The 26,783-nt window shown below is 53.2% G+C and overlaps 2 protein-coding genes across 2 annotated transcripts in view; both read left to right on the top strand.

Annotated features, from left to right (window-relative positions):
• Positions 1–1,670: 1,670 nt before the first annotated feature.
• Positions 1,671–22,605, top strand: LOC119091786 (plexin-B; the record flags this gene model as incomplete). The annotated part of the gene is given in 2 exon segments (XM_037214657.1): positions 1,671–1,818; positions 21,476–22,605. A coding segment is annotated over 1 exon segment (1,080 nt), but the record flags the coding sequence as incomplete, so codon positions are not given.
• Positions 22,526–26,783, top strand: part of LOC119091788 (plexin-B-like) — a 42,716-nt gene continuing 38,458 nt past the window's right edge. The window contains exon 1 of the mRNA XM_037214660.1: positions 22,526–22,635. The gene's annotated coding sequence lies outside the window, so the exon portion shown is untranslated. The remainder of the gene's footprint in view (positions 22,636–26,783) is intronic.

Raw genomic sequence — 26,783 nt, 5'->3', positions numbered from 1 at the left:
TCCTTCAAACACACCGTTGGCCATGTTTGGAAAAGCTGGCCATTGCGAGGCGACGGCTGCCTTTCGAACTCGCCGCCATGGTGCCCGTATACGGTGCGTTTTATTAGGAGCGACGAGAGCGCCACGCCGACAGAGACGGTGTTGGCAGATCGACAGTGGCGACAGTCCCGCGACGAAGATGGACTTGCTCTCTGGCACCCATGTTTGAATATTGATTTAAATCCCGGCAAATGGTGCGCCACTGTTCCTCGGTGTCTGAATAATGGATGACTTCGGTGCACGCCGCGAGGGGCCACTTGTTAAGGTAGCGTAGGCTTAGCCGACACAATCACTTCCAAATCGGCAGAAACCATGCGCATTGCTCTGCCGACGGCATTAATGCAGCGACCTTTAAGATGGCCGGAGATGTAGGACGCTATGCTAGGCTCCTGCTTTATGCTGATTCTGAAGTGTGCGTGGTCGTAATGCCAGCAGTTTCCAGAAACTCGGTGTGGTTAACTACGGAGAAAATCGCTCAGCATTTATGTTTCGACGAAAATGTTTCGTCTTCGTACCGTGTCGGTTTTCTATACGGCGACGCACCTTTGTTATTCGAATCTTCAGAGACAGTCCAAGTGCGGTGAGCGGGCGCAACATGCATCCCAGAAGACACCCTCAACTCTATGGACTTGTGCCTTACGTGGGCACACGGAGAGAAGCAAGTAAAAGTTAACTGGAAGCAACGGGACAAAGAGACAAAAAGGAGCAAGATAAGCAAGAGAAGCAGAGGAAAAAGCCGATGTGGAAACACGGCTGTCAGAAAACAGCAAAGGCAGTGCAGGACCGCTTTCTACAGCACAGAATGCGCCTCTGTATTTGTCAGTATGACTGCACGCGGCCGGGCGCTGTGGGGAGCCAACAGGTATTTCCACGAGGCCAAACAGTTGGAAGCAGTGAGAACAGAAAAGAAAACTGATGCTCCAGCAGCGTTCGGTTTGGCAGTTCTGAACTTTGTGGGGGTTACGGTAACCAAAAAGTGCTAGGCTACATTTTCGTTCCTGCGGTCGTGGCATGCGTCAATCGAATAAGGCATCTTTACATTGTTATTATCAATGATATGATAGTACTGTTATGTGATGGATTTACCGTGTGAGAATATGGAAGCGATCTATCTTTGTATCAGGTATGTAATGATATGATAGCACTGTCTTGTGACGGACTTACCGCGTGAGAATATGAAAGCGATCTATCTTTGTATCACAGGCCATGGCTGCCATATTGCCCTGCCTCCACGACATGTTCTATTTTCGTTTAGCAAAGCATGAGGCGCTAGTTTTTGAGCAGCGACCGTGACAGTGAATGTGACCAACAGCGCAATTTATAGGCAAATTTATGATGACATATCCAGACCACAACAACCGACCACAACATAACTGGATGAATGCAGACCAGTCTCTCAAATTTCCGAAACCAAATAACAGCGAACAGGAAGCCACCTGAGCACTCTGCATTTATCCTCTATTTGCCTGTCATATTTCAATCGGTTCACGGCGGCGTGCCGGCCTCCCAATGTCATTACGGTCGCGCTTAACGTCTGGTGGCCGCGGTGCATGAGCTTTAGCGGCTGGCCGGCGGCCGCCGGGTGCCGGCCGCCCGTGCGCCGGCCGGCCCGCCAGTCTGGAGTCGACCGTGGAGAGGGGAGGTGCGCCACGTGCGCGCGCGGGATCACGTGCCGTGTGAACCACTGGTGCCGACGGCGCACGTGCAGGCGCGTCGCGCGGTCAGGGCTCTGAGCGCGGGGGCAGTGAGAGGCGACAGGGGGGATTGGTTTGCGTTCAGGTGAGTTGGCGCCGGGTGCTCATTGCTGGTGGGTTTCTGATCAACGTTTGCGGTGCACGCGGGTCGACCTGTACGTTCACACCTACGCAAGCGCTTCGTGCCACGGCAATATTTGGATCGATCCGGGCTGGGTTTGCTTTGCAGGCATTGGTTGTGAGTCACGACATCTGAAAGACCTTTCGCCCGCCTCCAAGTAAAAGTTTTGTTTTGCCATGTGAATCCAAATGAGTCCGATCATCCAAACAGCACTATCAACACATGTCAGTTAATGCTGGCGATAGTGACGACCGCTTTAAAGGTTGCCTTCCAACTCAAAATACGCCAAGCAAAGACGCTTGGTGATCGCGAAGCTGGCTTTTCTGGTCGTGTCGAGACTTGTCTCGTTTGATCGGTTTGTCCCTGTTTTGCGCGCCTCCAAGTAAATTTATTTCCGATTGTATTATATCTGCATTAGTGAGGTTTGTTAGCGTGAGCTATGTAATATAATGATACAATTATTTCAATTAAAACAACGATTACCTCTCGCAACATCGGCCATTACAACCCGAGGTCGAGGGTGAAGCTTCCCTTCATCTCTTGATGATACTTAGTATGAAGTCTTACCGCCTTCCGCCTTACCGCCTTGAAGTCCCTTGCCGCCAATCCAGTCAGGACTTCGCAACGGATTTGATTTTTTACCGAGCTTGAATGCCTGCGAAGGAAATTGAAGGCCGAGGACAAGGCTGAAGTGACCCGAGGCTGGTGCGACAACCATGTCACGCTCCTGGTCGCATGTCAAATGACATGGTGTGGCAATGCTGCTTGTTGAGGTGTACTTGCTTGCTACTGCTCAGCGCGCTGTGATTCCGCGATGCATTGTAATATGTGCGATGAATGTACAGATTTGAAGATTATTTGTTTTTGGTCCTGATAAAGTTTATCCCGCTATTTCTGAAGTCTGTTGATTGCGATATGGATGTGGAAAGGGCCCCATTGGCCCACGTGATAGACGTCCGATGAATTAGGGGGATATTTTATGTAATTAAGCGTGATACAAACTGGTGTTTGCTGGACTAGAAGAAATGAGTAAAACCTTCGTTAACAACCCGTGTTGACTGCTAATGAATCATGGTTTAAGAACGACGGTTGATTTAGAAGGGGAACAAAATTAAACAACTGAAATCACAGTGCTACTCAAGGACCACATTCTTCATTCAGATAGCTGATGCTGGTTTATTGCACAACACATCAGCTTCTATCTCCACTAGATATTCAATACCACCACCAACTCGGAGATCGATGGCTTTGTATAGACTTTATCGATAGCCTAATCGTCATCGTCGAGGTGACGAACTTCACCATGCAGTGAGCTGCTAACCGGCACCTCCAGCGGACGCCGACGACATATCGCTATTACGACGTCGGCGTCAATGTACTTCAGCCCCCCTGCGCCCTCGGTATTGAAAGCGTGCAGGTGCCTGACCGCGGGAGCGCAGCACCCGCTGGGCGACCCTCTGCCTGCGCCTGTTGTTTCCAAGATCGCGCCGTCTTCAATCACGGCAGAGCGTGACTCCGAGTCATTAGAGCCCTCGCCCCTCGCATGTCGGCGGGGCGTTCCGAGGCCGGAGTATGCCGGCTCCACGAGGTGCATATTAATCAGGTTAAATTCGGATTGGTCGGTCCCGAAGCCCTGCTCCCACCGAGGCGAGGCATGTTCCGGTGGTCTCGGACGACGGAACGGAGTCTAACTAACCCGGCTAATATGTTTGCCATTCTCCCGCCCCCGGACGGGGGTGCAGTGTTTGAAGTCATGGGACGCATTGACCATGCTCGTCATGCCGCTGCCATAGGAAGAAGCTCAAACCCGGGCATGCGGTAACTCCCCCGTCACCATGCGCGCGGAAGCTGCGCTCGTTTTCGCATGGAGCTGACGCGGTGCTGTGGACCATTTCTCATTAGCAGTAATCTAAAGTTTATATCACGGGTAATGAAACATTTGACGTGATTGTGAGCGTGGCGAAGCAGAATACCCATCCAGGGTTGTGACATCCCCAACGTCATACAGAAGACGAACCCGTGCAAGTATCAAGTTCACTGGCCAGGCGAGACGATGAAGCGAAAATGTCGTGATGCCATCTGTCATTGACAAGAAGACAGATATAGTTCCAAGCAGCACGACTGGCCCTCTTAGTGAATGTCCGAAAGCATTGAAAGCTTCACCCTTCGCATGAGGCATTTGGTTGGGAGACGGACTTCGAGGAGGACGATCTGAGTGAAGCGTCTGCTCAGCGCACGGTCTCATAACTGCATATCCATTACCTATGAACCACGTGACCTCCAGATCCAGCTCGGTGATACATGCTGCGTTTTACGGTTTCAGAGTGTCTTTCTCGGTGTTGGTCCGCCAATGCAAAGGCTACTTAAACGGAGCTGGCAGAACAACAGCGGATGCTGTCAGAACTGGAAGCCCAGATATGCGTCTACGTCGTCGTGGTAGCTTTGCGAAAGGCTGCAGGTCTTCTTGTCAGTGATAACTTATAAATGATACAAGCGTTCTATTAACAATAAATGCGAACATGATAAACAATAAATGCCTGACATATACCTGGTTTCAGAGTCGCTGGGGTACTCTTTGCCCTCTGCTTGGCATTACGGGCTAATGCGAGTCATGACGCATGCGATACGGTGGATAAGCGGGTCGCCACATGACATTCTGACAGCCAACAGGCCCACGTGCGCTGTCGTGCTGGTGACCGCCCACTCACGACTCTAGCACGTCAGGTGGATGCTCTGCTGGGGCTGTGTCTCGGAGAGACTCGCGGCTCTCCTCGCGCCCGCTCTCAGATGCAGCGCTCGTTCGAGCCATCCTCGCTCGACCAGGTTGACTGGAGCGCGGGCCTCCTCCGGCCGGTCCTGAGGCGCCTGGCACCGCCGCTGGCACCGCCTCGGGCCATTTGGGCAAGTTGGCTCGTTGGCTGGCCGTTTTACGCTCAACTGGTGTCCTTGTTCCGGTGATTGCCGGTCGTAGAGGCGGCCGGATGGGGTCGAGGTGCTCGGAGCCGCCGCCGACCGGGCATTGATTGCCGTGCTCCCCGCATCCGCCACGCTCGTAGCACCAGACCACGCGAAGGGATCTCAGTGTCCGATAACCTTGCTGGGGGTGCCCATGTTGAGCATATAGACCGAAATCCTCGATTTACGAGTCCAGCTGCACCCGCACCAATCAGGTGTGCATGAACATTAATTATTCCTAAAACAAGGAGACTGGATTATTCCGTATCCAATTAACTCGCTGTCTACACCTATATCTGCGTACTTGCTTGATTATCTCCATTCAGATGCTGCAGACCAGCCAGCTAGAGCCGTAAGAGTTAATCCAAAGTTCAAATAGAGCGCATATCACTTCCTTGCATGTAGTGTCTTTTTCTCGTTTTTACATGGCCATAGCTGGACTCCGCCGAGCGCGGTTCATGTGCTGGGGCCGTGACCCCCTGTGCACTACCCACATTGTCTGTGACTCATGCGGCAGCGCTGAAGACGGCCCTCTCCACCTCCCCCGGCTCCTCTCGCGCGAGACCGCGGCGCGCCCTTTCACCGCCCCGCGGCTCCCTCCGCGCGAGACCGCGGTGCTCCCCGCCGCATCGGTAGTTGACCGCAGCCGGCTGGTGCTGGTGCTTCACTCTTAATCTTACTCCCACTCACACTCGCGGGGCGCGTCTGTAGAACATGCGTCTGCATACGGTTGGGTCTTCGATGGGTAACCCGTGGGGTCTCGGGCAAGAACTTCCCAGGAAACGCTCAACCACCGTCTCGGGGACTGTGAGGCAAAGCCATCAACGATCTGTAGCTCCGAAATCCGTGCAAGTCCGGACATCCAATACATAACTCACAATATTTACCAGAACAATATCTATCAGTGACATGCATGGCTTAAAGTAGCAGCAGCAATTACAGGATGCCAGTAAATCAGATGGATGCCAGATCATATTTGTGTGTCGGGGCTGATGGGCTGCTCTACAGCCTCGGGCAAAAGTTTGCTGTGGCCTTTCCGTAGCACAGATGCATTGGATAGACTCAGTATATAACGCATGAGGCAGAAAGCCTGGATTCATCGCCTAATGAGTTTCAGTAGCGGTCTGGCACATGAACCATGGGGGTTGAGACAGGTGAAAGGAACACGAGGGCATTGAAAAATGACCGGTACCTCGTTAGCGCGGTCCACCAACGACCATTAACGGGCGTTAGCGCGACCACCAGCGGGGACGGCGGGGCACGGCGCGTTAGGGCTGACCATTTTAGAGAAATTACATCCACCAATGGGGACCGACCCCGTTGCGATTTGAAAATTATCTGAGCTGCGTGCTAACTATGCAGAGTGATCATTCGACGTGCCCAAAGTTCCATTTCAGCACTGCGAGCCTCGACAGACTTACCGCAAAGAAATGCTGGGTTCGAAGTCGCCGCTCAAAGACAAGTCACTTCCTCTAGTCACTGATTAAATGTAAATTAGCAATGTCCTGGACGCTACGCTTCTTTCTTCGCCAGTCATGCGGCAAAGCGTGCAAGCATGCATGCATTAGGAGGAGTCAGGTGGCACGCCTCCCGTGCAGGTACGTATGCATGCACGGTTCCGGTCTGAAATGTGATTGTCCGTCAGGGGCGGGGCAGCCCCGGGGCACGTCATGACTTCCGCCGGCGGCAACTTCAAAGGCGGCCTTCGTGAGACATGGCCACGATGTATCACGCCGGCGCGCTGTTGTTCTTGGGCCCCGTGCGGCCCTGTATATATCCTTGTCTTTTCATGCTCAGCTTTATATTTTATGTCTTCCTTTTCTTTGCCCCACTTCGTTTCCGGACTTCCTCATGTTCGGTCTACCTGTCCTCCCTCCCCACTCTCCGCTTTTATCGCACTTCCCCTTTCTTCCCGTTTGTTTAATTTCTGCGTGCGTGTTGTTCGGCCTCCCGCCACTCTCGTGTCTACCTGTCTCACCCCGGTCTTCTCACACTAGTGCTACAACATTTTTATATTTGCAAAGCCCGCGCCCGCCCCGTAACCAGATTTGGAAACCTGCTTCCTCCCGCGGAGCAATTTTTGGGAAGAAAGCAGGCACAGGGCCGCAACCATTGTTTTTATTCCTGGTAAATATTTACAATTTCACCATAATTTATTTTCCAGAGCCAAGAACTATAACAATGCCACAAAGTCATGTATTGTTTTAGTTGAGTTTTTCAAAACTAGCAATGAAAACTCTTTGTTACAATTCCTGGCACATATGCTGGTACATAACTTCAACATGCTAATTGCTTGTTTTAGTAGTTTTCCAAAGCAACAGTTGCTGTTGAGGTTATCACATCGCATTTACTTCAAGGCCCAGAAGTCTGACTCATTGCAAGGGAACTTCAGATTCTCAGAGGGGCCAAAACACACAGTAATCTTCGTCAAAGACATCAACTTCTCCAAAGCAGAACAACATCCTCATAGCTCTCAGAAGGAACTTCAAAACTAATGTAAAGACCCAGACATTGAAAGCAAGGAAATATGATAACAGCGCTACCCTGAAAAACATTACTTAACTTGCACTTACCTTGTTTCATGGGATTCCTTTTATGTCCTACACAGCATGCATATCTATGTCTTTGGTAAATACAAAATAACATTCAAACCTCAAAGGTGGTTGGTAGTTGGAGCCAGATAAGTGCGGTTCTCATAATAAAATAATGCTACATGTACTGAAAAACGGCCAGCCTCACAAATTCATACGTGTCACAGACATGTAACTAAAACATTGCTTAGCTGCGAACTCTCACTTCAATAACAACCTTCTCCATTGCATACACAGCAGAGACTGAACAATGGCTGATATGTACATACATATATATATATATGTGTATATAAATTTATGATTTTTGGGTACATGCTTTTTTGACGCTCTCTCCCCTTGCCCTCCCTCGCTCTCTCTCTTTCTCTCTCTGTCTCTCTCTCTCTCTCTCTCCCCCCCTCCCTCCCTCCCTCCCCTTCACGTGCATTATTTTCGTCATTCTGCTCCTTGACGCCCGGACCCTCGACCCTTTCTGGCCTCCCTGACCTCGCTCCGGTCGCTGGCCGCCTGCCATGGACCCACGTGTGAAGAACACTGCGTTCCGGCCGATCCAGATCCGGCCCGGAGCGTGTGCTCGCCTACTGGCGGCTCGCACTGTTCCAACTGTGTTCAACCATTACCGATCCCAAACCCACTTTTCTTAGCCATACAGCTATAAGCGCTGCATATGTGTTGCGTTGTTTCCTCCTTTTCTATGTTTGTCACATCCGGTACCATACCCCATGTACGCCATTTTTGCCGCAACGGGTTCGTTTTGAGCTTCCAAGTTGTGTCTGCCATATACATGGTTGGAATGTTAATCACCGAATATCTTTTGTTAGATGTTTGCCACTAGGATTCCGCAGTTATTTCGCTCGCGTCTTTATCTTATCAAAATCAGATGAGAAAAGAAGGCAACCGACGGAGCTTCAAAGAGAACTCTGATTAGGTCCAACACATTGATTGTGGCGAGAGGCGTGGGCGGGTTCGTTTGTAAATCTAGTTGGGCCTCATTTCAGCGGTGCCCTTCTTCCTTTATTTTTTCCAAACCCACAGTGCTGGTTGAGCAGCTTAGGCTGGATGCTGTCAGAAAATGTGTGAGCCGTTTTGGGCGGAAATGTCCAACCCAGAGATGCGGAAGCCCGCGCCCAAGTGATTCTGCGAACCTAGCGAGGTTGTCACCGTAAAAAGCAAACGGGTTCAGCACTGGCTGCGAACCGTTCGTCCCTGCTCCCGCAGGGCGGCTCTCCGGCGGCATTAACCCTGGATGGGACCGAGATTGACCGGGAAATTACCGAACCGTCCTGCAAATTGACTGGCCGACAAGTGCCGCTGTAACTGCCGCCGCGCCCGCCGCGTGATACACGGTGTTGTTTGCGGACAGCCAGCGATTGGTCCTCGTTCGACCACGCAGCGCCGGGGGGCCGAAGGCGACAGTCGGTCCGCACCCACTTATCCTATCGCCCTGCGACCGGCAAGTGCGCCTCTTTCCCACGCGCCGCTCGGCCGAGTAATTGTCTAACTGTGCTGTAAACTGCCCCCTGTAGGCTACTGCAGCAATGTGGGAAGACACCGGAAGGGGGCGTCGGGATAGGGGGGGGGGGGGGTAATTACACGGCTCTCATGCTCCCGGCGCCGAGGCGAAAGGGCATATCTGCTTCCCATCGCTCGCCGGACAGCACCAACAGCCGGCACTGGCCGATTAGAACTGGACCGAGATGTGTGCCGGACACGCTCCGTAAAAACTGGGCACCTCCCACCCGGACGGCCGTTTTTCCCAGGGCCGCGCTGCGCCTCTCCGCGGCGCGACGCCCCGTTTGAATACCGTGCATAAATCATCTCTGCGTCGTCCATCACCACCAGATATCCATCATGTCATTGAATGGCGATCGATGCGGGCCGGCGGCGGGCGCGGCCCCTCAGCAGGTGCCGGCCGACAGATCGGACGGCGCACAATGGCCCGGCCGGCGGCGGCGCCGGGCGCTGCCGCGTGCTGCTGGCGCGCGGCGGCGGCGGCGGCGGCCGGCCCGAGACGGCAGGCACCTGTGGCCTGCGACCGCCGCCAGCTGGGCCGGACCGGGATGAATGGCCGACTAGCGCGGCAGAGCGCCGCCGCGTGGAGATGGTGACGGATAGCTGGCCCGCTGGAGAGCCGCCGCGCTCACCTGGCTGAGAGCCGGCCGTGCCGCCCTGGCTGGGAGCCGGCCATACTGCCCCGGCTGAGAGCAGGCCGTGCTGCCCTGCTGACACGTGGTGTCTGCGTTAGGCAGCAGAGGTGACTTGTGGGACAGGAGTCGAAAGAGAACCAGATCGAATCGGGGAGAATGCCATTGTTTTTGTTTGTTTATTTGTTTTTCGCGTAGATGCGTGGAGCACGCTGGGCAAGTACGCATTGTCATTATTTTTGCGTTCCCTGTTATTGCTGGCTATGAGCTTGCAAAGTTGTATCGACGTATGCGAATTCAGAAGGAACGGTGGCTCGCTTCGGCGGCTCACTTCGGCGGCAAGTTGAGGGAGGGGTGCCTCTCTCAGCCGCCGCCAGCTATCCGAAATAAACCTGGACTGCCATCAGCTTGGCACAGCATGTGGCGCCGGCGCCGGAGCTGTGGAGGTGATCTGGTTATCATGATGTCTGGGTGAGGTCACATTAGTGGCCATGCCGGTATCTCCGTCTAATATGCGTAAAATCCAGGCCCCCGGCGCCGACAAACACCGTCATTATTCATTCGAAGGGACCATTATTATGCCCGGCCGAGGTACGAGCAGGCTCGTTGGAAACAGTCAGCCGCGGCTCTCCGCGCGGACCGACATAGTAGTTTCTAATTGAATAGCGAGTGATAGATTCGCGGCCCACCCGGACCCCATGACCGACATTAACATGCCATCGTCCCTGGGGGCCACCGTTAAACCCCTCCTCCCCCCTCCCCCCCGCCACCATGGGGCTGGTACGTCAACAACGCACCCTCGACCCATGGATCCCGGCTTTCGGTGTTGTTGCTGCGGTCTGACGCCAGGCGGGAGCGTCTCGGTAGCCAGGGGTCCCGTCGGCATGACTTCGCCTGTCGAAATAAACTTGGGCAGGATATACAGAGAAATAAACACGGCGAGAACGAGAAACGCTGTAGGAAGAATGACGGGGCTGATATCGGTGTCTGTTGAAAAAGGGAGCAATGTATACCGCGAGGGCCGTTTTTGTTTGAAATATTCATCGTCGTAGCTGCCCAGGTTTACGCCGTCTACACCTTTTGCCATTATCCTGCCCCAAGCGCGCCGCTGCAGGTCAACGAAAGAAGATCTCGGCTGTCTGTTAATAGGGGCTCAACCTACCCCGCAGTGCGTCAGGTGTCGTCGGCGAAGACGTCTGGTCGATGGGAGCACTCGCCGGCTCAGCGTCGCCGTGTGCGTCTCAGATCTCACCGGCGTCTCCGTGTACGTCTCATATCCCACCAGCGTCTCTGTGCGCGTCTCAGATCCCGCCAGCGTCTCCGTGCGTCTCAGATCGCTCCAGCGTCTCTGTGCGTCTCAGATCGCTCCAGCGTCTCTGTGCGCGTCTCATATCCGACCAGCGTCTCTATGTGTCTCATCTTCCGCCAGCGTCTCCGTGCTCGTCCCAGATGTGAACAGCGCCCACGTCCGGTTCTTAGATTCCACTACCGTACCCCTACGGACCACTGCCACGATTCTGCGGCAACCTCGACATGGACGTGTCGCCGGACTGCTTCCTGTGATGCTCAGCTTTAATATGCGCTCTGTTAGCCAGCTTCCGGGCGGAGCCTCTCCGGACCTCGGGTCGGTGGGGTCATCGGTGTGCTCGCTCCTTTCAGCCCGTGATTCGGTGTGCTCCGCAGGCGATGATGCGTTGCGCCCCGGCACATCGGAGGGAGACGCCATCACTTACCACTAGCATGTCTGACGCCCATATCATAAACATTCCAGATTCAATTCCGGTATAGTGGTTGGCTGGCGGCTGCTGGTCAGCAGGGCAGCACCGCGGCGCATTGGGTGGGCTGGCATTTCTCAGGAATGAGATACAGCCCTTATCTTCTGCGGACCGGCCCAAATCAAAATTCTGATCCGGAGATAAGTCAAATTATTCATGGAAATCGTTGATTTGTGGCGAGGCCTATAGTGTCCGTTATGGAGCGCACTTTCAGGGGCCCGCTGACTCTTGAGCTCAAGTCCTTCCATACGACTTACATACAGAATGGGTTGCCGAATCACGCTTCAGCCCACCTTCTGTTTGATAAGCTTTCCACGGAAAGGACTCAAAGTTCGATGAACTGGCGAATTACCTAATATAATAATAATAATAAAAACATCACGCCAGGTGAATTCATGACGTACATTGAAATTATTTGTAATCTTGAGGATATTAGATGCCTTTCTCGTGAGAAATTTCAATATTTGAGCAGGCACACATATGCTGGATTACTGGTTTCCAACGGAACTAAACGTTGTTGATAGATTTGGTGAGGATCTGTTGGCAAAGGCAGATCACGGGAGTGTTTCTCTTGGGTCGTGAGGTCGAAATGGTGAACGAGGCATTATTCCTGTTCTGTTTTCGTGAATTTGCGCACCTTTCATGTGGTAAACCTAATTGTTTTGTAAATTCATGCTTTTGCGGCCACATTGCAATTAAAAAAGAAGATGCATAAAGACATTCCTGTTCTAGCTCATTAATGCCTACCAACGTGCAGTATCGGATGTGAGGCAGATTGTGTGAGACAGGCAGATTTCGTAGGCCTGCTGTGAGATGGCAAGCTCCCACATGACCTGGAATCCCTCCGAGGGGAAAGGGTTGAAACTAAGTTCGTGCTCAGACTGTTGGTTAGAAGAGCAACCAGGGAACAGTCGCTAACACGGATTTTCATTGCACTGGAAGCGAGTGGAGTTGTTGTTATTTTCAGGCCGACTTTGCCGAGGGCTTTTGTACAAATTGGACGCCTCTCGAAAGCCCATTCCCGAAAATAGCCACAGCACAGAGCGATAACTTCGGAAGTTACCCGAGAAAAACGAGGGTGCTGATCGGTTTGGCGCTGGAGATAGGCGAATCGAAGCGGTGCAGTAGCTCGTTGAGCGCCGACCAGTGGACCCCACGCTCGGCGACGCTGAACGGAGTGTCGCTTTCTCGGCAACAGGCAGCCATCTACAGCAGGTATGAAGGCACTGTGTTGATCAGCTGCAAAATTTACCGGCAGCATGGGCGTGTTGCGCAATCGGGAAAGGTGTGGGACGGATTCGGTTTCGAATATGGCCGCTCCATGTTTGAAAAAGGCGCACATATAGGCGGATGTGATCACCGTGATCTGGTGATGAGGTGCTCTTATGCAGTTCCTCTCATTTCTGGCCGGCTCCAGTAGGCCAACGACTGAAGCTAGTCAGCCAGGGGCCTTCCTGCAATCCTTTTCGGATGGGGGTCAGGTTTCCAATCAGAATGCTATGTCTTGTTATACTTTGTCTTCTATGTTGCTATATATATATATAACAAAAATGCATGTGTATCTAATTACATGCTTAATACGTATAATGATAAACAATCAACAAACGTCCAGAGGGAAAATGCAACAGCTATGGAGCAAAGATCCTCCCAAAGAGGGACAAAGCCCCGCCCACTCGGTCAGCAATGCGTGACACTGATTTGGTGCAAGATGCGCGCGCTCACGTGAAAATACGCCTTACCCGCATTTCTACGTTAAGACTGCGGTGGCTGCGCGGCCGTCGCGCAGGCCCACACGGCCTGGCGCATGACGCAATGGCGCATGCTGACTGTCCGCCCGCTGCGCAGCGAGTTCGGGGCGGCCATCAGCGATTGACGCGACTCATGCTGACACGTGACACGCGTCTGTCAACCTTTCCCCGCAGGGAACGCTGACACACGGCGCTTGTCAGTCGGCCGTCTCAGCGTGAGGGGCATTAGAACATGACACATGCCAGTCGGTCGTGATTAACTGCATGTGGTGTCTGGTAACCAGTGGTTCCCGCGAGAATGATGTGAGCATGCCGGGAGGGTGACACACGACACCTGTTAGCATTTAACCCCGCGTGAGCGACAGTGGCAGATAGCCGCGCGTCAGTTGAATGCGCCTCTCTCTCTCTCCTCTCTCTCTCTCTCTCTCTTCTCTCTCTCTCTCTCTCTCTCTCTCTCTCTCTCTCTCCTCTCTCTCTCTCTCTCTCTCTCTCTCTCTCTCTCTCTCTTCTCTCTCCATATATTCTGCCGTGGATCCATGCACAGGTTTGATAGGACCGAGTGAAAAATTTCCACCAAAACGTAGTAGGACTGGACAGCATTTTCAAATATGACAGGTCACGCGGATTAACCGGATTGCGGGACAATGAAATGGAAATTATAACTAGGTAGTCCCTGAAGTGCTTAGTAAAGACATCAACTCAGAAAAGAAACTTTTAATCAGTACAATGCAGCACTTTCAGTTTCAAGCAATGCATAAGCAGGCTAAATAGCACATAACGCAGCCATATGTTCCACAAACAGATTTTCTGATCATCAAGTAACATTTTCAAGTTGCAATCAATGAGTGACACTCAGAAAGGTTGTTATTGAAGACTCAAGCTCTCATTCTTTCAAGGCAACTAAAAAGGTCTCTTGACCTTATAGCATACCTTATTACAGAGCTGCCTTAAACAATCCCATGATCCCCAAAAACAATCTTTAACTTCAGTAGGTAGCATTACACGTCAGAGTAAAAATACGGAGTGACCATGCTACCTAAAATTGACCACTCATGCCTGGAATGAATATTTGCTACAATTTGCAGTACCCTGCGCGATCACCAGAGCCCTTGGAGAGTGGCTAATTTATAGAAGAGATGTCAAAGCGCCAGCGGTCATGGGAGATATCGGATGACGGACGACATGTGCCGAACTCTCGCATCACGTTTTGTGAACATGCGATAATTTTCTTTATTTATCTGGTTCAGAAGCACTCGCGGCGCCCGTGAGACGTTCTAAACCCTGACTTAAACGCTGCGTCATCTATTAAATTATTTATGCTACCCCCCTTAGCGTGCTGAAAACAAAAAAAAAGATGCAAAGTGACGTATCATTGTCAGTATACATGACAAAGTTGGTTTTTGACTGCTCAACCGAGGCCTGATGCCACTTTGCGATGCACGATTACAAATAAAGCAGTTATCGCACCCTTTCGAGTATGAGGAACAAAGAGAGATTTTGTAGCATCTGACATTTCAGGAATGAGGTTCAAAAACGACGCGACTGTCCCATTCTCCTGGATGAAAGCTCCGCAGGCACCTACTTACCAGCGACCAGTCGCGCGCGTGGATTGCAACTTTGACGCAGCCGGTAATCTAGCAGGAAATCACGACCGCAGTTTAGGTTGTTTCATCAATTGGGGTGTCCGGGAACGGATATACACCTGAACTTTCAGGTATGAGGTGAAATGGTCGTGTAAGTTTTTCAGAAGTCGTGCTCAATGGGAGTCGTCGTATACTTGTGAACTGGATGCCGCTGAAACTGTCTGGCGGCGAGTGTAGGTGTGTTGCACCTAAGCTGGAGTCTGGAAATGATCGATAATGTGATCATGCCTTTGGTTGTTGAATCCGGATGCGACTTTGCCCCTGCGATGAGGTGGTGCTTGTGAACTGGTGGTTAATTATTGCGATATGGTTAGTAATATGACAAGCCTTGTTTTTTTCTGATCTTCGTGCAAAATTGCATTGCAGCTGCGTTAAGTACCTTAGCACCCACCGTTTTATGACAACTTATCACACATTTTTCCAATCGAAATTAGCAATCGACATAAAGGTTAGATACTCAGACGAACAACATTTGCTGTTAATATTATAAAAAGGCATTAAATGTGGAGCGAATTGACACGGATTCGTTTGCCAAATTTAAGCGCGGATCGGCCGGCGGATTGGATCTAGACTAGCCGAGCTGGACTCGACTGGATCCTGAAAATTTAATCCGTTAAGTGCTCTGATGCTGGCTCGTCACAGCGTAACGTGGCCGGCCAGGAGCCCGGCCCCGTAACAGGACACCAGGGTCTGAGGACACCAGGGAGCTCCAGAGGATACCAGGGAGCTCCAGGGAGCTGCTGGTATAAACGTCCACCATTCGTCCCAGCGCAGCCCTTGGGAATTACCATTCGCCCTCCGCTCATAGCCACACGTCCGCGTTAAAAATTCACCGCTGGTCCGTGCGCTGACAACTGACCCGTCCTCCGAATGCTCCAACGCTGCGCTGTGAGGCGATCGCGTCCGTCCGCGCTGAGGCGCGCCACACTGGCGCTCCGGCCGTCCGCCGCCGGCAGACCCGAAGGCGCCGCGCGGTCCGGCGCCGCTCCATTTGAGCGGAGCCGGCCGGCCGGTGACCGGACACCGGCCGTCCAGCGGGCCGAGACAGCCGGAGCGCGCGTCTGTCAGCGGCGGTCCGGTCGGCGCGACGCGGCCGTTCCCAGGCCATGAAGGTCAGGGGCGCGCCGCGCCTCCGGCCGCCGCCCATCCCGTCCATTTGTTAGCGCCGGAGTGGGCCGCGGCCGCCGGCCCGCCCGCCGACGCCGATACCTTCCCATTAGCGCGATCGGGTGAGAGGTCAGGGGTGCTCGACCGCCGTCGAGGCTTTATGCGCGGCTGGTGTGATTCGCTCCTGCCAATTCACATTTGATGAGGGGGTGGAAAGAAGCAGTAGTGAGTTCACTGAGATCCCCACGCACGCTCTTAGCTCTTCGACAAGAACTCACTACGATCGGCATTACTGTTCGGCACGAGGGGTGTCACCTATATTCTCTCGGGGTGCCCGAGACATCCTCTCCTTAAAATGTTCATGCACTAGGCGCCTTTATGCAGACGCCACTATTAGTGTTATGTTAATGTTATACCACACAGTAGCCTGTAAGTATCCTGTGTTCATAATGTACCACCCTACAGGTTTTTCATTCCAACTCGTATACATATTAGGTTAACGTGCAACAGCTGCCAGGTTTTTTCACGCAACAGCACCTGGATTGTGCCAAAAAATGCACTGCAATATGCAATGCGTAGCTCTTAAGTAAAAGGTAGTTGGTCGCAATCACCTGTTTGCATAGCTTGCCATCTATGAACGGTAGTTTCACCCACAGAAAATTGGTTTGTATCTCCTATCAACTACTTCGTACCTAACCCGATGTACGTATTGCTAAGCAAAGGCGCACGCAGGATTTTACAATGAGGGAATGGGTGGGATGGGCACAAGTTTCAAATGAAAACCGAGTTAAGCGTGCGCTGGCTAATCTTGGGAATTCACCCTTGACATTTGAGCGCAATTCAGCGGCCGAAAAGCAGGAAATAATGAGCTTTTGTGGGAAGTTAAGTTAACCTTACCGTCTGAGGCCCCATCCAGTCAAAAAACTAACACCCCTCATCGGCAGCAAAAGCAGTGTCCATGTCCGGCGAAAATAAACACGCCAGCAACACGTTCGAGAGTACTAGATCCGTCTCATGGCCACCACCACGTCGCTTGATTCTGCGGAAAGAGGCGCCATGCTGTTTCCGCTCGCAAGCCAGCTGTCAGCCGTGTGGGCTGGGCGGCCGGGCCGGCCCGGTGGCCTGGCCGGTGGCCGCTGAGTCCCGGCGGGAGTCCGCGCCGCCTGCCTCGAGCGGCGGCGGACGAGCTCGGCCGTGTCGACAGTGGCGCCACAGGGGCGGCAGCGGCGCGGAGGTGAACCACGGGAGGTTTCCTCTGTTCTGTAGGCGCTGGGGTCTTCCCTATCACCAAGCGGAAAGCTAAGGGGGTCATGACAAACTGTCTTGTTACAGCTTACGCAAAAGAATTGGGGCCGAGAGACCATTGCCTTTTATTATTTTTCTCACAAAAGCTTGATATCAACTCTGCAGTGAAACGTAGCAACACACCACCGCTGAAAGGAATAATTGGTGTAGTTACGACTCGCAGTTTTCAAAGTGCAACAGTACATTTGAATCTTAGTAGATCTGTTCCCAACAGTCATAAAGGCCGCACGAAAGTTCCAAAATGCCACGAAGATTCGAGTCTCCAATCCAGTATCCTCCCAATGCACCCGATGCTTCACCCTTGGGTGCTGCGGCGGCTGTCCGGCGTAGAGTGGTCTGGTGGATGCCTAAAATATACTTTTTTCTCATTTAGTTGATCCAAGAATGATATGTTACAGCACTCAACGCCTCAGAGTCTTATACTACATCTATTGTCTTTATCGGAGACCTGACATTCCGTCGACCCGTCTCAGAGGCGTCCAATTTTCCATTTCCTTCATTTGATCTGAATCGACTCCAATCCAATCGCGGCGGCGCCGTTCGGTCCCGACGGACCGGTCGTCGGCGCTGTCGTCGTCAGGGCCGGCCTGGCCTCCTCGTGCTCGCCGTCGCCAATGGCTTCCCTTCGCGCGCCGCGACCCGCCGTAATCGGTCGGCGGTCCCGCACAGTCCGCCGGCCCGATAACAGGCGCCTCTGCCCCGCTCTTCCCAGCGCCGGGCAGCGCCTACAATAACAAACAGGGCACCCGAGCCGGGATTATGCCCGACACACGGCGGATAAACAGAGCCGGCCCGGATAAGATCGGGGCGGCCGATCCGTCGGCCGTTTAAACACGGCCCGAGATGGTGCTGACATGGCCGCCGGCCGGTCCTGCCCCTTGGCACCAGCCGCCTTCTGAGCGACGTCCCGCCACCGGGCGGCAAGCGAGCCCGGAACCGAGGGAGGTCGACCACGAACCACGCGCTTGCTGTAGGACTGACGTCATGCTGCGCGGCTGTTACAGCCGCGCCTACATGTAGCGGAGGATCTTGCTTATGCTTGCGTTACCACGTACTTCTGTTATCCGCCTACGCACTTCTGTTAGCGCGACAGTGTAACCGCGTCATGCAGATCATCTATCGTTTCGATAAATCGTCGCCCTTTGTTCCATGCTGCACGTACTGATAGCAAATGACGCGTGCTGTTTGACCGGGAAACGGGTTTCAGCCCCAACCCCGTCCCAGAGGCCTCCGTACCGTCCAGCACTCTTGGACCCCATTCCTCCGACCGTGAGAAAAACACAAAATATGCGCGTCACAGTACGTGACTGGCCTGCCAGGCCTCGCGCCGTGCCGTCCCGCTTCACCATTGTCGGACGCCGTGGAGCTTTTTTCCGTGGGGACCGATGTCCCGGATAGCTGGCGGCACGCGTCAATCGGTCGCCGCGCCGCAGTCGTCGCGTGCCTCCTCTCCAGCGGCGTCACGGCGCCTGCGGACATTTTGAGCGGCGACTGAACGGCTATGGCTTCACGCCTATCCCGGCTAGCACCGCTAAAAATCGGGCGTTTCCCATGGGCGAGGGCGGGCTCGTGAGAGGCGTGAAGCGTTCAACGTCGCCGTGGCTTTGTCATGGCGCCGGTTGACGCACGTTATTGGTGATTGCGCCGGCGCGGTGCGACATATGGTGCCTCGTCGCGGTGACCTGAGAGCGCTGATTCAAGGTCAGACCTTGGCCGCGCAGAGGTGATAACAGACCGCCTACCCACGTGGCTTGTGACGAAACGTGGTCAGTTTATTTACTGTATTTCATGTTGTGTAAATAACTTTTTGTTAAGTGACTCCAGCTTTGATCGACCACACTATCTGGCCGCTTTGCAGGTCGGCGGTATTGTTTGCCAGATAGCGCGGAAAAGTTGGGTCCACTCGTCGTACCTTGGGTTATATTGATAAAAAACTAGCTAGAAAAGCCTCTTAACGTCTTCCATGTTCCCTTGAAGTTCGTAGCACATCCTGTCGGTTATTGGTGATGGCTGGCAAACCGCGTTTCGCATGTCTCTTCTTGCGGCGGCAACGCGCCGCAAGGCTGACATTTTGGACCGCCTCATTGTCAGCCCTGTCTTGTCTGGCTCGTACCCGCAGTTTTCGTTCGCGCTGAGGTTTTTCGGCATCAGATAACTCCGGACTGTCGGTGGTTTTATGCATAAAACATCACGGCAAGGGCTCTTCTGCCGGTTTCAAGTGGCCGGATAATTAGAGCTGTTGGACCAGACTGCGCTAAAGCGGACCATCTTCTATCCAACGTATGGAGCCTCCTTCAACGGACATGATCAATGTACCACCCCGCCCTCCAATTACACTGGTATCTAATTATCATCCAAGGGGCCTGGGCGGCTCGAGGTCGAATCAGTCCGGGAGATCAGGACGCATCCTAATGTATTCGTGCGCTCTTCATGCTTGTCTAGTGAGAATCAGAAATAGCTCGCCAGGGCAAAGCTGTTCAGTGGGATTTACTTAATTGAAAACCGTTGCAGCTGTGCGCTGTTCAGTGTTCGTTGACCAAGTGCGTGCCTTTGTTGAGATGGGATGCAACAGCTCACCATTTGCTGGTAGGAGAAAGGGGAGTCGGTTGGCTTCGTGGGGGTGGGGGCGTTTGTGCCCCTTTGATTTTGTTTTATAAACACCTAAACGGCTGGCGCTTGGAATCACAAGCTTTCAATGCACGCCAACAAATGTTGAAGACACCTTGTGTCAAAGAAACGGAGACCGAGTCAGTGTCGGTCGGGTAGAGATGCCATCCTGAATGGCTGGTATTTATAAGTTTTGATTTTCGAACTTGTGTCATGTTCTCTCATGTTTTCGGGGCTGCACTTAGCTTATGGCTTCTGGTTATTTTATGGAGTCGTGGCACATCAACAAGATTGGCTCAATCTATTCTGCATTACAATGACCTCACAGACTGGCACATAGACGCATGTGCGATATGCTGCCGTTCCTCGTGTACAAATGTGCCATTCGGCAGCTACATAGTCTTTTGACTACCGGGAACATCGCGAAGCAAAATATCCGAGACTGTAAATGTCTACGCAATGTGGATGTTCCGACCAAATCGAAACAATTGCTTTGTTTTCGCGCTGTTTTTCATAGCCCTTATAGCAATCGGCGCGAGCCGCGAAATGCCGTCTCACACGTATTTTCCGTGCTGACCAACACCTGAGCGTCCAGAGAGCTCTTGATGACTTCAGGGCCTGAGACAGACATCCCCACAGAACACTCAACACCTGAGCATCAAGAGTGCTCTTGATGACTTCAGGGCCTGAGACAGACATCCCCACAGAACACTCAACACCTGAGCGTCCAGAGTGCTCTTGATGACTTCAGGGCCTGAGACAGACATCCCCACAGAACACTCAACACCTGAGCGTCCAGAGAGCTCTTGATGACTTCAGGGCCTGAGACAGACATCCCCACAGAACATTCAACACCCGAGCATCAAGAGTGCTCTTGATGACTTCAGGGCCTGAGACAGACATGCTCACAGAACATTCCACACGCCAGTGGCCGGCAGACCGACTGTCGAAACGCTCCCATTGGCAGGTATTGGCAGGTTCTGTCGTAGAAGGTGAGGTAGACCTACAGCATCAAAACATCGGTTTAATCTGACTGGACAACACATGAACGTTGCACCAGCGGTCGGTTATGGACAAGACACTATAAATGATGAACGCCAACGCCATCGATGGTTGGTGGTGAGTGGTAGAAGCCACACCACCGACAGTTGGTCATGGGCGGTAGTGACCACACCAGCGACAGTTGGTGATGAGCGGTAGTGGCCACACCAGCGACAGTTGATGGTGAGCGGTATTGGCCACACCAGCGACAGTTGGTGGTGAGGGCTAGTTGCTGGTAAACAGTTTTCGGCGACCGCATCTGGCTCCTTCGTTTCGCTGCTGGGGTTTGACGCCATGCCTGAAAGGGACACACGAACTTCCCGAAGAAGCCAGGCGTAATTGTGTGACCGCGCGGACGGCGTGGGAGTGTCTTTGTTCGTCTGATTCGTAAACAAGCGACAGCCACTAACCAGCAGTGGCCGATGTCTGTGCGTCATGTTTGTGACAGCTAGCCTGCGAAGCCTGTCATTTGAGGAGACCACCACCCCAGGGCAAATTGGTGCGCCTTATCGGCGGATCTCTATGGCCGTCTAGACATGGGATAATAAGCACTTTACGGCCGTAGAAAACACCGGCTGCCGTTGGCGGTAATCAAAGGCGTGTAAGATGGCAAATGATTGGCTGGTGCGTGAAATGACATCGGACAGCAGCGCGAATTTGCATTTCTCTGCTAAATGGTGACTGATGTGCACTTCTGTTTGGTTTCAGACTATGGTGCGGCTGGCACCTAACTACTGGCGGCCTCCGCTTCCCTGGCGATGAATTTCCACCTCCGTCCGCTGGTGGCGCTCCTGGCGCTGTCGGTCGCCTCAGGCGATGACCCCGTGGTGACCCAGGTGGACCTGAGCGGGGAGGTCAGCCGACTGACCCACCTGCGGGTCAGTCCGGGCTCGGGACAGGTCTATGTGGCCGGGGTCAACCGGATCTACCAGCTGTCGCCAGCGCTGGCCCGACTACAGGAGGTGGCCACCGGACCCCAGCAGGACAGTCCGCAGTGTCCCGCCTCCGGGTGCGCTGAAGGTGTCGAGACGGCGCCCACAGACAACGTGAACAAAGTGCTGGTGGTGGACCAGGAGACAAGGACGTTGCTGGCCTGCGGATCCGTGCGGCAGGGAGCGTGCGTCAAGTACGAACTGGCGAACATAACGCGGCCCAGTCAACAGCTGCCGCATGCCATAGCTGCCAACGACGCCAACTCGTCGACGGTAGCCTTCATCGGACCGGAACACTACAACCCGTGGGGTAACACAAACGTGTTGTATGTTGCCACTACCTTTACACTGGTGGGCAACTACCGCAACAACGTGCCGGCCATCTCCACGCGTAACCTCCATGATCTGGATTTTGCTGAGCGCTCCTTCAACAAACACTCCATGATGACCATCGATGTCAAGTACCGGGACCACTTTCTGGTGGAGTACGTGTACGGCTTCCACGAGGGCGACTACGCCTACTTCCTGACGGTACAGAGACGCTCCCACCTGCCCGGCCAGCAGGAGCAGGGCTACGTGTCCAGGATCGTGCGCACCTGCGTCACGGACGCCAACTACGACAGCTACGTGGAGATGACGCTGACCTGTGGTGGTGACAACCTGCTTCAGGCGGCGCGTGTGGCCGAGGCCGGCCAGGACCTGACCTGGGACGCCGGCGTTCTGGACCGTGACCGAGTGCTGGTGGTGGCCTTCTCGCCTAGTCAAGGCTTCACTAACGAGCCCCAGGAGCGGTCCAGCGTGTGCGTGTTCTCCATGAAGGAGGTCGAGCAAAAGTTCAACGAAAACATCCACATGTGCTTCAACGGATCGATGCAGTACCGAAACATGGAGTACATCTCCGGTCCCGTTCTCAACGGACAATGCCCGAAAGCCGGGGTAAGTCGTCGCTGAAATCATGGTGACTGTTGGTCTTATTGTTGACATGATACGCAAACACGCGCTTGACAAGAAATCTTTGCCGTTCTGTGGAAGGTCCGAGTCTCTCTTAAACTAAGACGAATTTATCCTGAAAAGGATCCTTGCTCGTAGTACCTGCTCGTGCTCCTATGTACGATGGTTCCAACTTGTACCCGCACGGGAGCAACGGGGTGTTCCGGCGGCCCATCGCCACCGCCAATACTCGCTGCCTCCACCTGTAGCTTGTGCCGATGGTCGTCTGCCAGACTTGCGGACCATGAGTGACGGGTCGTTCTCGTCTCACGTGCCGTCTGCCGGCGCGGACGTGGCCGCCGGCGTCAGACACGCCAGTGCCACCGACGCCTGGCAGCTGCCGACTGCAAACTGGCATAATCAGAGGGCCGCGCGGCACTTCGCATGCATGACCCGCATCAGTGGACGGCGGCGCCGCGCTGCGGCAGCGGCTGCGCCGCTCGTCCGTGATATCGCAGGTGGACGTGCTCTGACATTATACACGGCGTTACCGCTGACTGACTTGGGCGAGCGCCGACTGCGCCTCACGTCCGTGATATCGCAGGTGGACGTGCTCTAACGTTATGCACGTTGTTACCGCTGACGGCGAGATGCGGCGGCGCCTTACGCCCGGGATATCGCAGGTGGACGTGCTCTAACGTTATACACGGCGTTACCGATGACTGGCGAGCTGCGGCGGCGCACCACGTCCGTGATATCGCAGGTGGACGTGCTCTAATATTGTACACGGCGTTACCGCGACTGGCGAGCTGCGGCGGCGCCTCACGTCCGTGATATCGCAGGTGGACGTGCTCTAACGTTACACACGGCGTTACCGCTGACTGGCGAGCTGCGGCGGCGCACCACGTCCGTGATATCGCAGGTGGACGTGCTCTAAGTTATACACGGCGTTATCGCTAACTGGCGAGCTGCGGCGGCGCACCACGTCCGTGATATCGCAGGTGGACGTGCTCCAACGTTATACACGGCGGCACTGCTGACTGACGTGGGCGAACGCCGGCTGCGGTTGGACGGCGCCGAATGGTGGCCCAGATTCATTCGGTTGTTGCTTTTCGGTTTGCGAGCAGGTCATGTCTGGACATTAACTTGTGTGTTAATTTTCACTTGTTCTGACAATACGATTTGTTTTAGAGGTAGCACGCGTGGCTACAGGCGAGCACCATTCGCGACCAAAATTTATTGTGGGGCGCCTAATGTGGTTAGTAACTTGTCTAGGCACTATGGAATAAATTGCGCCTCAGATACATGCTTGGACTAATGTCTGAAGAACATGGGCGCATTTATGCGATTTGGACAAGGGCATTCATCCCAGTATTTATAGCTTGGATTCCGTTTCAATCGGCAGACATGAACGGAAACGGTCGGAATAAGACTCCCTCCCAGCACCGGTCTGGAGCAGGGCCTGCATCAGCCGCCGCTTAGTGTCCCTCAGCCGGGAGGCGGGTGTGGCGTCCGTCTGGCGCACCCGCCCCTCGTGCTGTCCGGTCGTCATCTGACGGGCCGCTGCCTGCGTGACATCAGCAGCAACGAGCGACAACATTCTCCCGTGCCCTCAGCAGTTGGCCGGAAATGCCCGGCCCCTCCCATACCTCATGACGTAACCCGTGAGAACCAAAAGACGGCGTTTTGAGTGACGGCGGTGGCGTCGGCGATACATGAGTCGGTCGCGGTTTTTATGGCCGGGTGGCGGCACGCAGTATTGCGGGACCACTTAGTGGTCGCGGCGGTAGCCGGGCCCTGCCGTGCGAGCCAAAACCACGTTTGCCACGTTCCGGTCGAAACGTTTGCCTGTGCACCACAGAATGTATGGAGGTAACTTCCGACTGAAAAACGCGTGCTGCATTCGTTTGAAGTGCATGTGAGACATACGATGCTAGTTTTTGGATTGAGTGGAGAAGTGGCTCCCTCCGTCTTTCTATTGAAAGCGATGAAATCGGCGGTCGATATCCACAGATGTGGGTTTGCCTTTGCACGGCATGTCCGGATCGAGCTGGAAATACTCTGACGGGGCAGTGGCAGGCGGATATGGCGCGGTCAAGATCGACTACCCTTCGGATGCTTTGGCCCGACAGCGCTTGGGGTATTCGTCTTTCACCCGCCATGGCCTGGGGTGCAAGTAGCCTCCCATTGATGCCTCATAATCGAATCGTCATATGCAGAAAAATAGGCATCCATGGCCCTGCTTAATTTCACTCCAGGAACTACTGATTTCACATTCTTCACGGAAATGGTGACGTCACAGATAAACAATATCTTAAAAATTACGCAAGCCTTCAAACGTCTTCAGGGCCCTTTAGCATCTAAAGGCAACTCTAAGCTCATTCACAGTGTAAATTTCGGTTTGTGTTTGCATGCCAAATGGTATGCCGATGGCTTTGAGATGGTATCTCTGGTATTTGAGTATACAGGACACCGCCAAATCACGTGTCCGATTCGGATTCAGGTGAAGCGTATGCCAGACAGATTTGGACGAGGGCCGGGATCCTGGACCTGAGGATCGCTATTCCAGGAGGGTCGATCCTGCGCAGCTATTCGGAATGATGGACCTGAACCGCGACACAGAGGTGTAGCCGTTGTAGGTGCTGGGGGACATGCCCCCCCCCCCCAGTATTCTTAAACTTGGATTTTGTCCCCTCCAGTTTTGCCTGGGTAGTGAACGTTTTTCGCGTTCTCCCATTCAAAATACCATCATTAGGGAAGACTGTTGCCCCAGATGTCAGCTTGAAGATCTAAGCTCAGAGACGTGGTTACACCATGTCCCGCACCAAACTTTGGTTCTTCATCCCAGAAACGGCGCCGAATTGGTGTTTTGCCTACGCTGCGTCATATAATTGGTTGACAAAATATGTGTCAACTTGAGCTGACAGAAATGGGAGAAAAAGTTGTGCTCGGACGCATAAGTCTGCCCAAGGAAGTGCTATCCACAGTTACGTTTGTTTGGGAAGTAGGTAAAGGTAGGCGCAACCATTCTTTGTACCTGCCGTTATTTTTTTCTCGCTCTCCTTCCAAATATTGACTTTCCGGGCATGTTCCGTGTAGGCTGCGAAAAGTCGTGGCAGAGTCCTCTTCTTCTTTTTTTGTCGGTCTGTGACCGTACATTGTTTGATTTGCTTTCCTGTTCTTCTATTTGTTCTTTCTTTTTAAAATCCATTGCTAAAACCGCATCTGGCTGTGGGTACGTTCAGTCGCTGGTTATTTCAAAGCGTTTCGTAGACGCAAGGATGCCAGCATATCTGCTTTTAAGTGCCTTGGAAACACATATTTACCGTTATAGGTGTTATATACATATATAACACTTATAACGCCATATGTGCTTTTAAGTGTCTTGTATCATAGCATCAGTAAATGCCAACAACCGCATTTAAATCGATGTTAAATTTCCATTAAAAATGCGCCTAATTCGGGATACAATCAGCGTAATGTGCATCGTAAAATAGCGCGCACTAATTTCATACCCGTTTGATTCCCACGTTCCTCCAATATTCCCATGCTTATTGTGGTGGGTCCCCTGCCACTGGTACTTAGGAGCCATCAGGCCGCCACAGAACTGGAGACGCGGGAAATCGCGTGAAAAGGTCGTGAGAATACCGCAATCACATCATAAGCTGGAGAGAAATGGATCACGATCAGAGCCATGGAATTTGACCTCCGTATTACGCGGTCGAAAATGAGAGCGTCACCCAGTACGAAATGAGAGAGAATATTACGTCAGTCCAGCCGACGTGGCTTGCGGATTGGTCCGGACATGCAGCCAATGGTCCGACGAGGCTTGTTGTTGTTGGATGAGGCTGTTCGTTGATTATGTTTACGGCTCCCGTACAGTGTACACAAGGGTGCCTGGGTATGTCATTTGTCATAGTTTGGCAATACCCCCGAGTGCTCTACCGGTGCCGCGCCTGGCTGTTGCACTTTCAAGGTAGATCGATCACCAACAGGAATTCTACGTCGAGTCACGAGCTCCTGTGGAGGGTGCACTATAAATTATGCAAATGGAAAGCATTATTCGATCATTAATGGTACTGAACAAAAATTGTGTGCGAGTATCATCACCGCATCAGTTTTATTCGCGTTTCTGTGCGGGTATTTTGCAAGAG

The sequence above is a fragment of the Pollicipes pollicipes genome, unplaced genomic scaffold, assembly GCF_011947565.3.
Source record: "Pollicipes pollicipes isolate AB1234 unplaced genomic scaffold, Ppol_2.1 Scaffold_3447;HRSCAF=4054_pilon_pilon_pilon, whole genome shotgun sequence".
NCBI lineage: Eukaryota > Metazoa > Arthropoda > Thecostraca > Pollicipedomorpha > Pollicipedidae > Pollicipes > Pollicipes pollicipes.
Note: the sequence above shows the minus strand (reverse complement) of the source record. Positions and strands in the feature narration are given on the sequence as shown.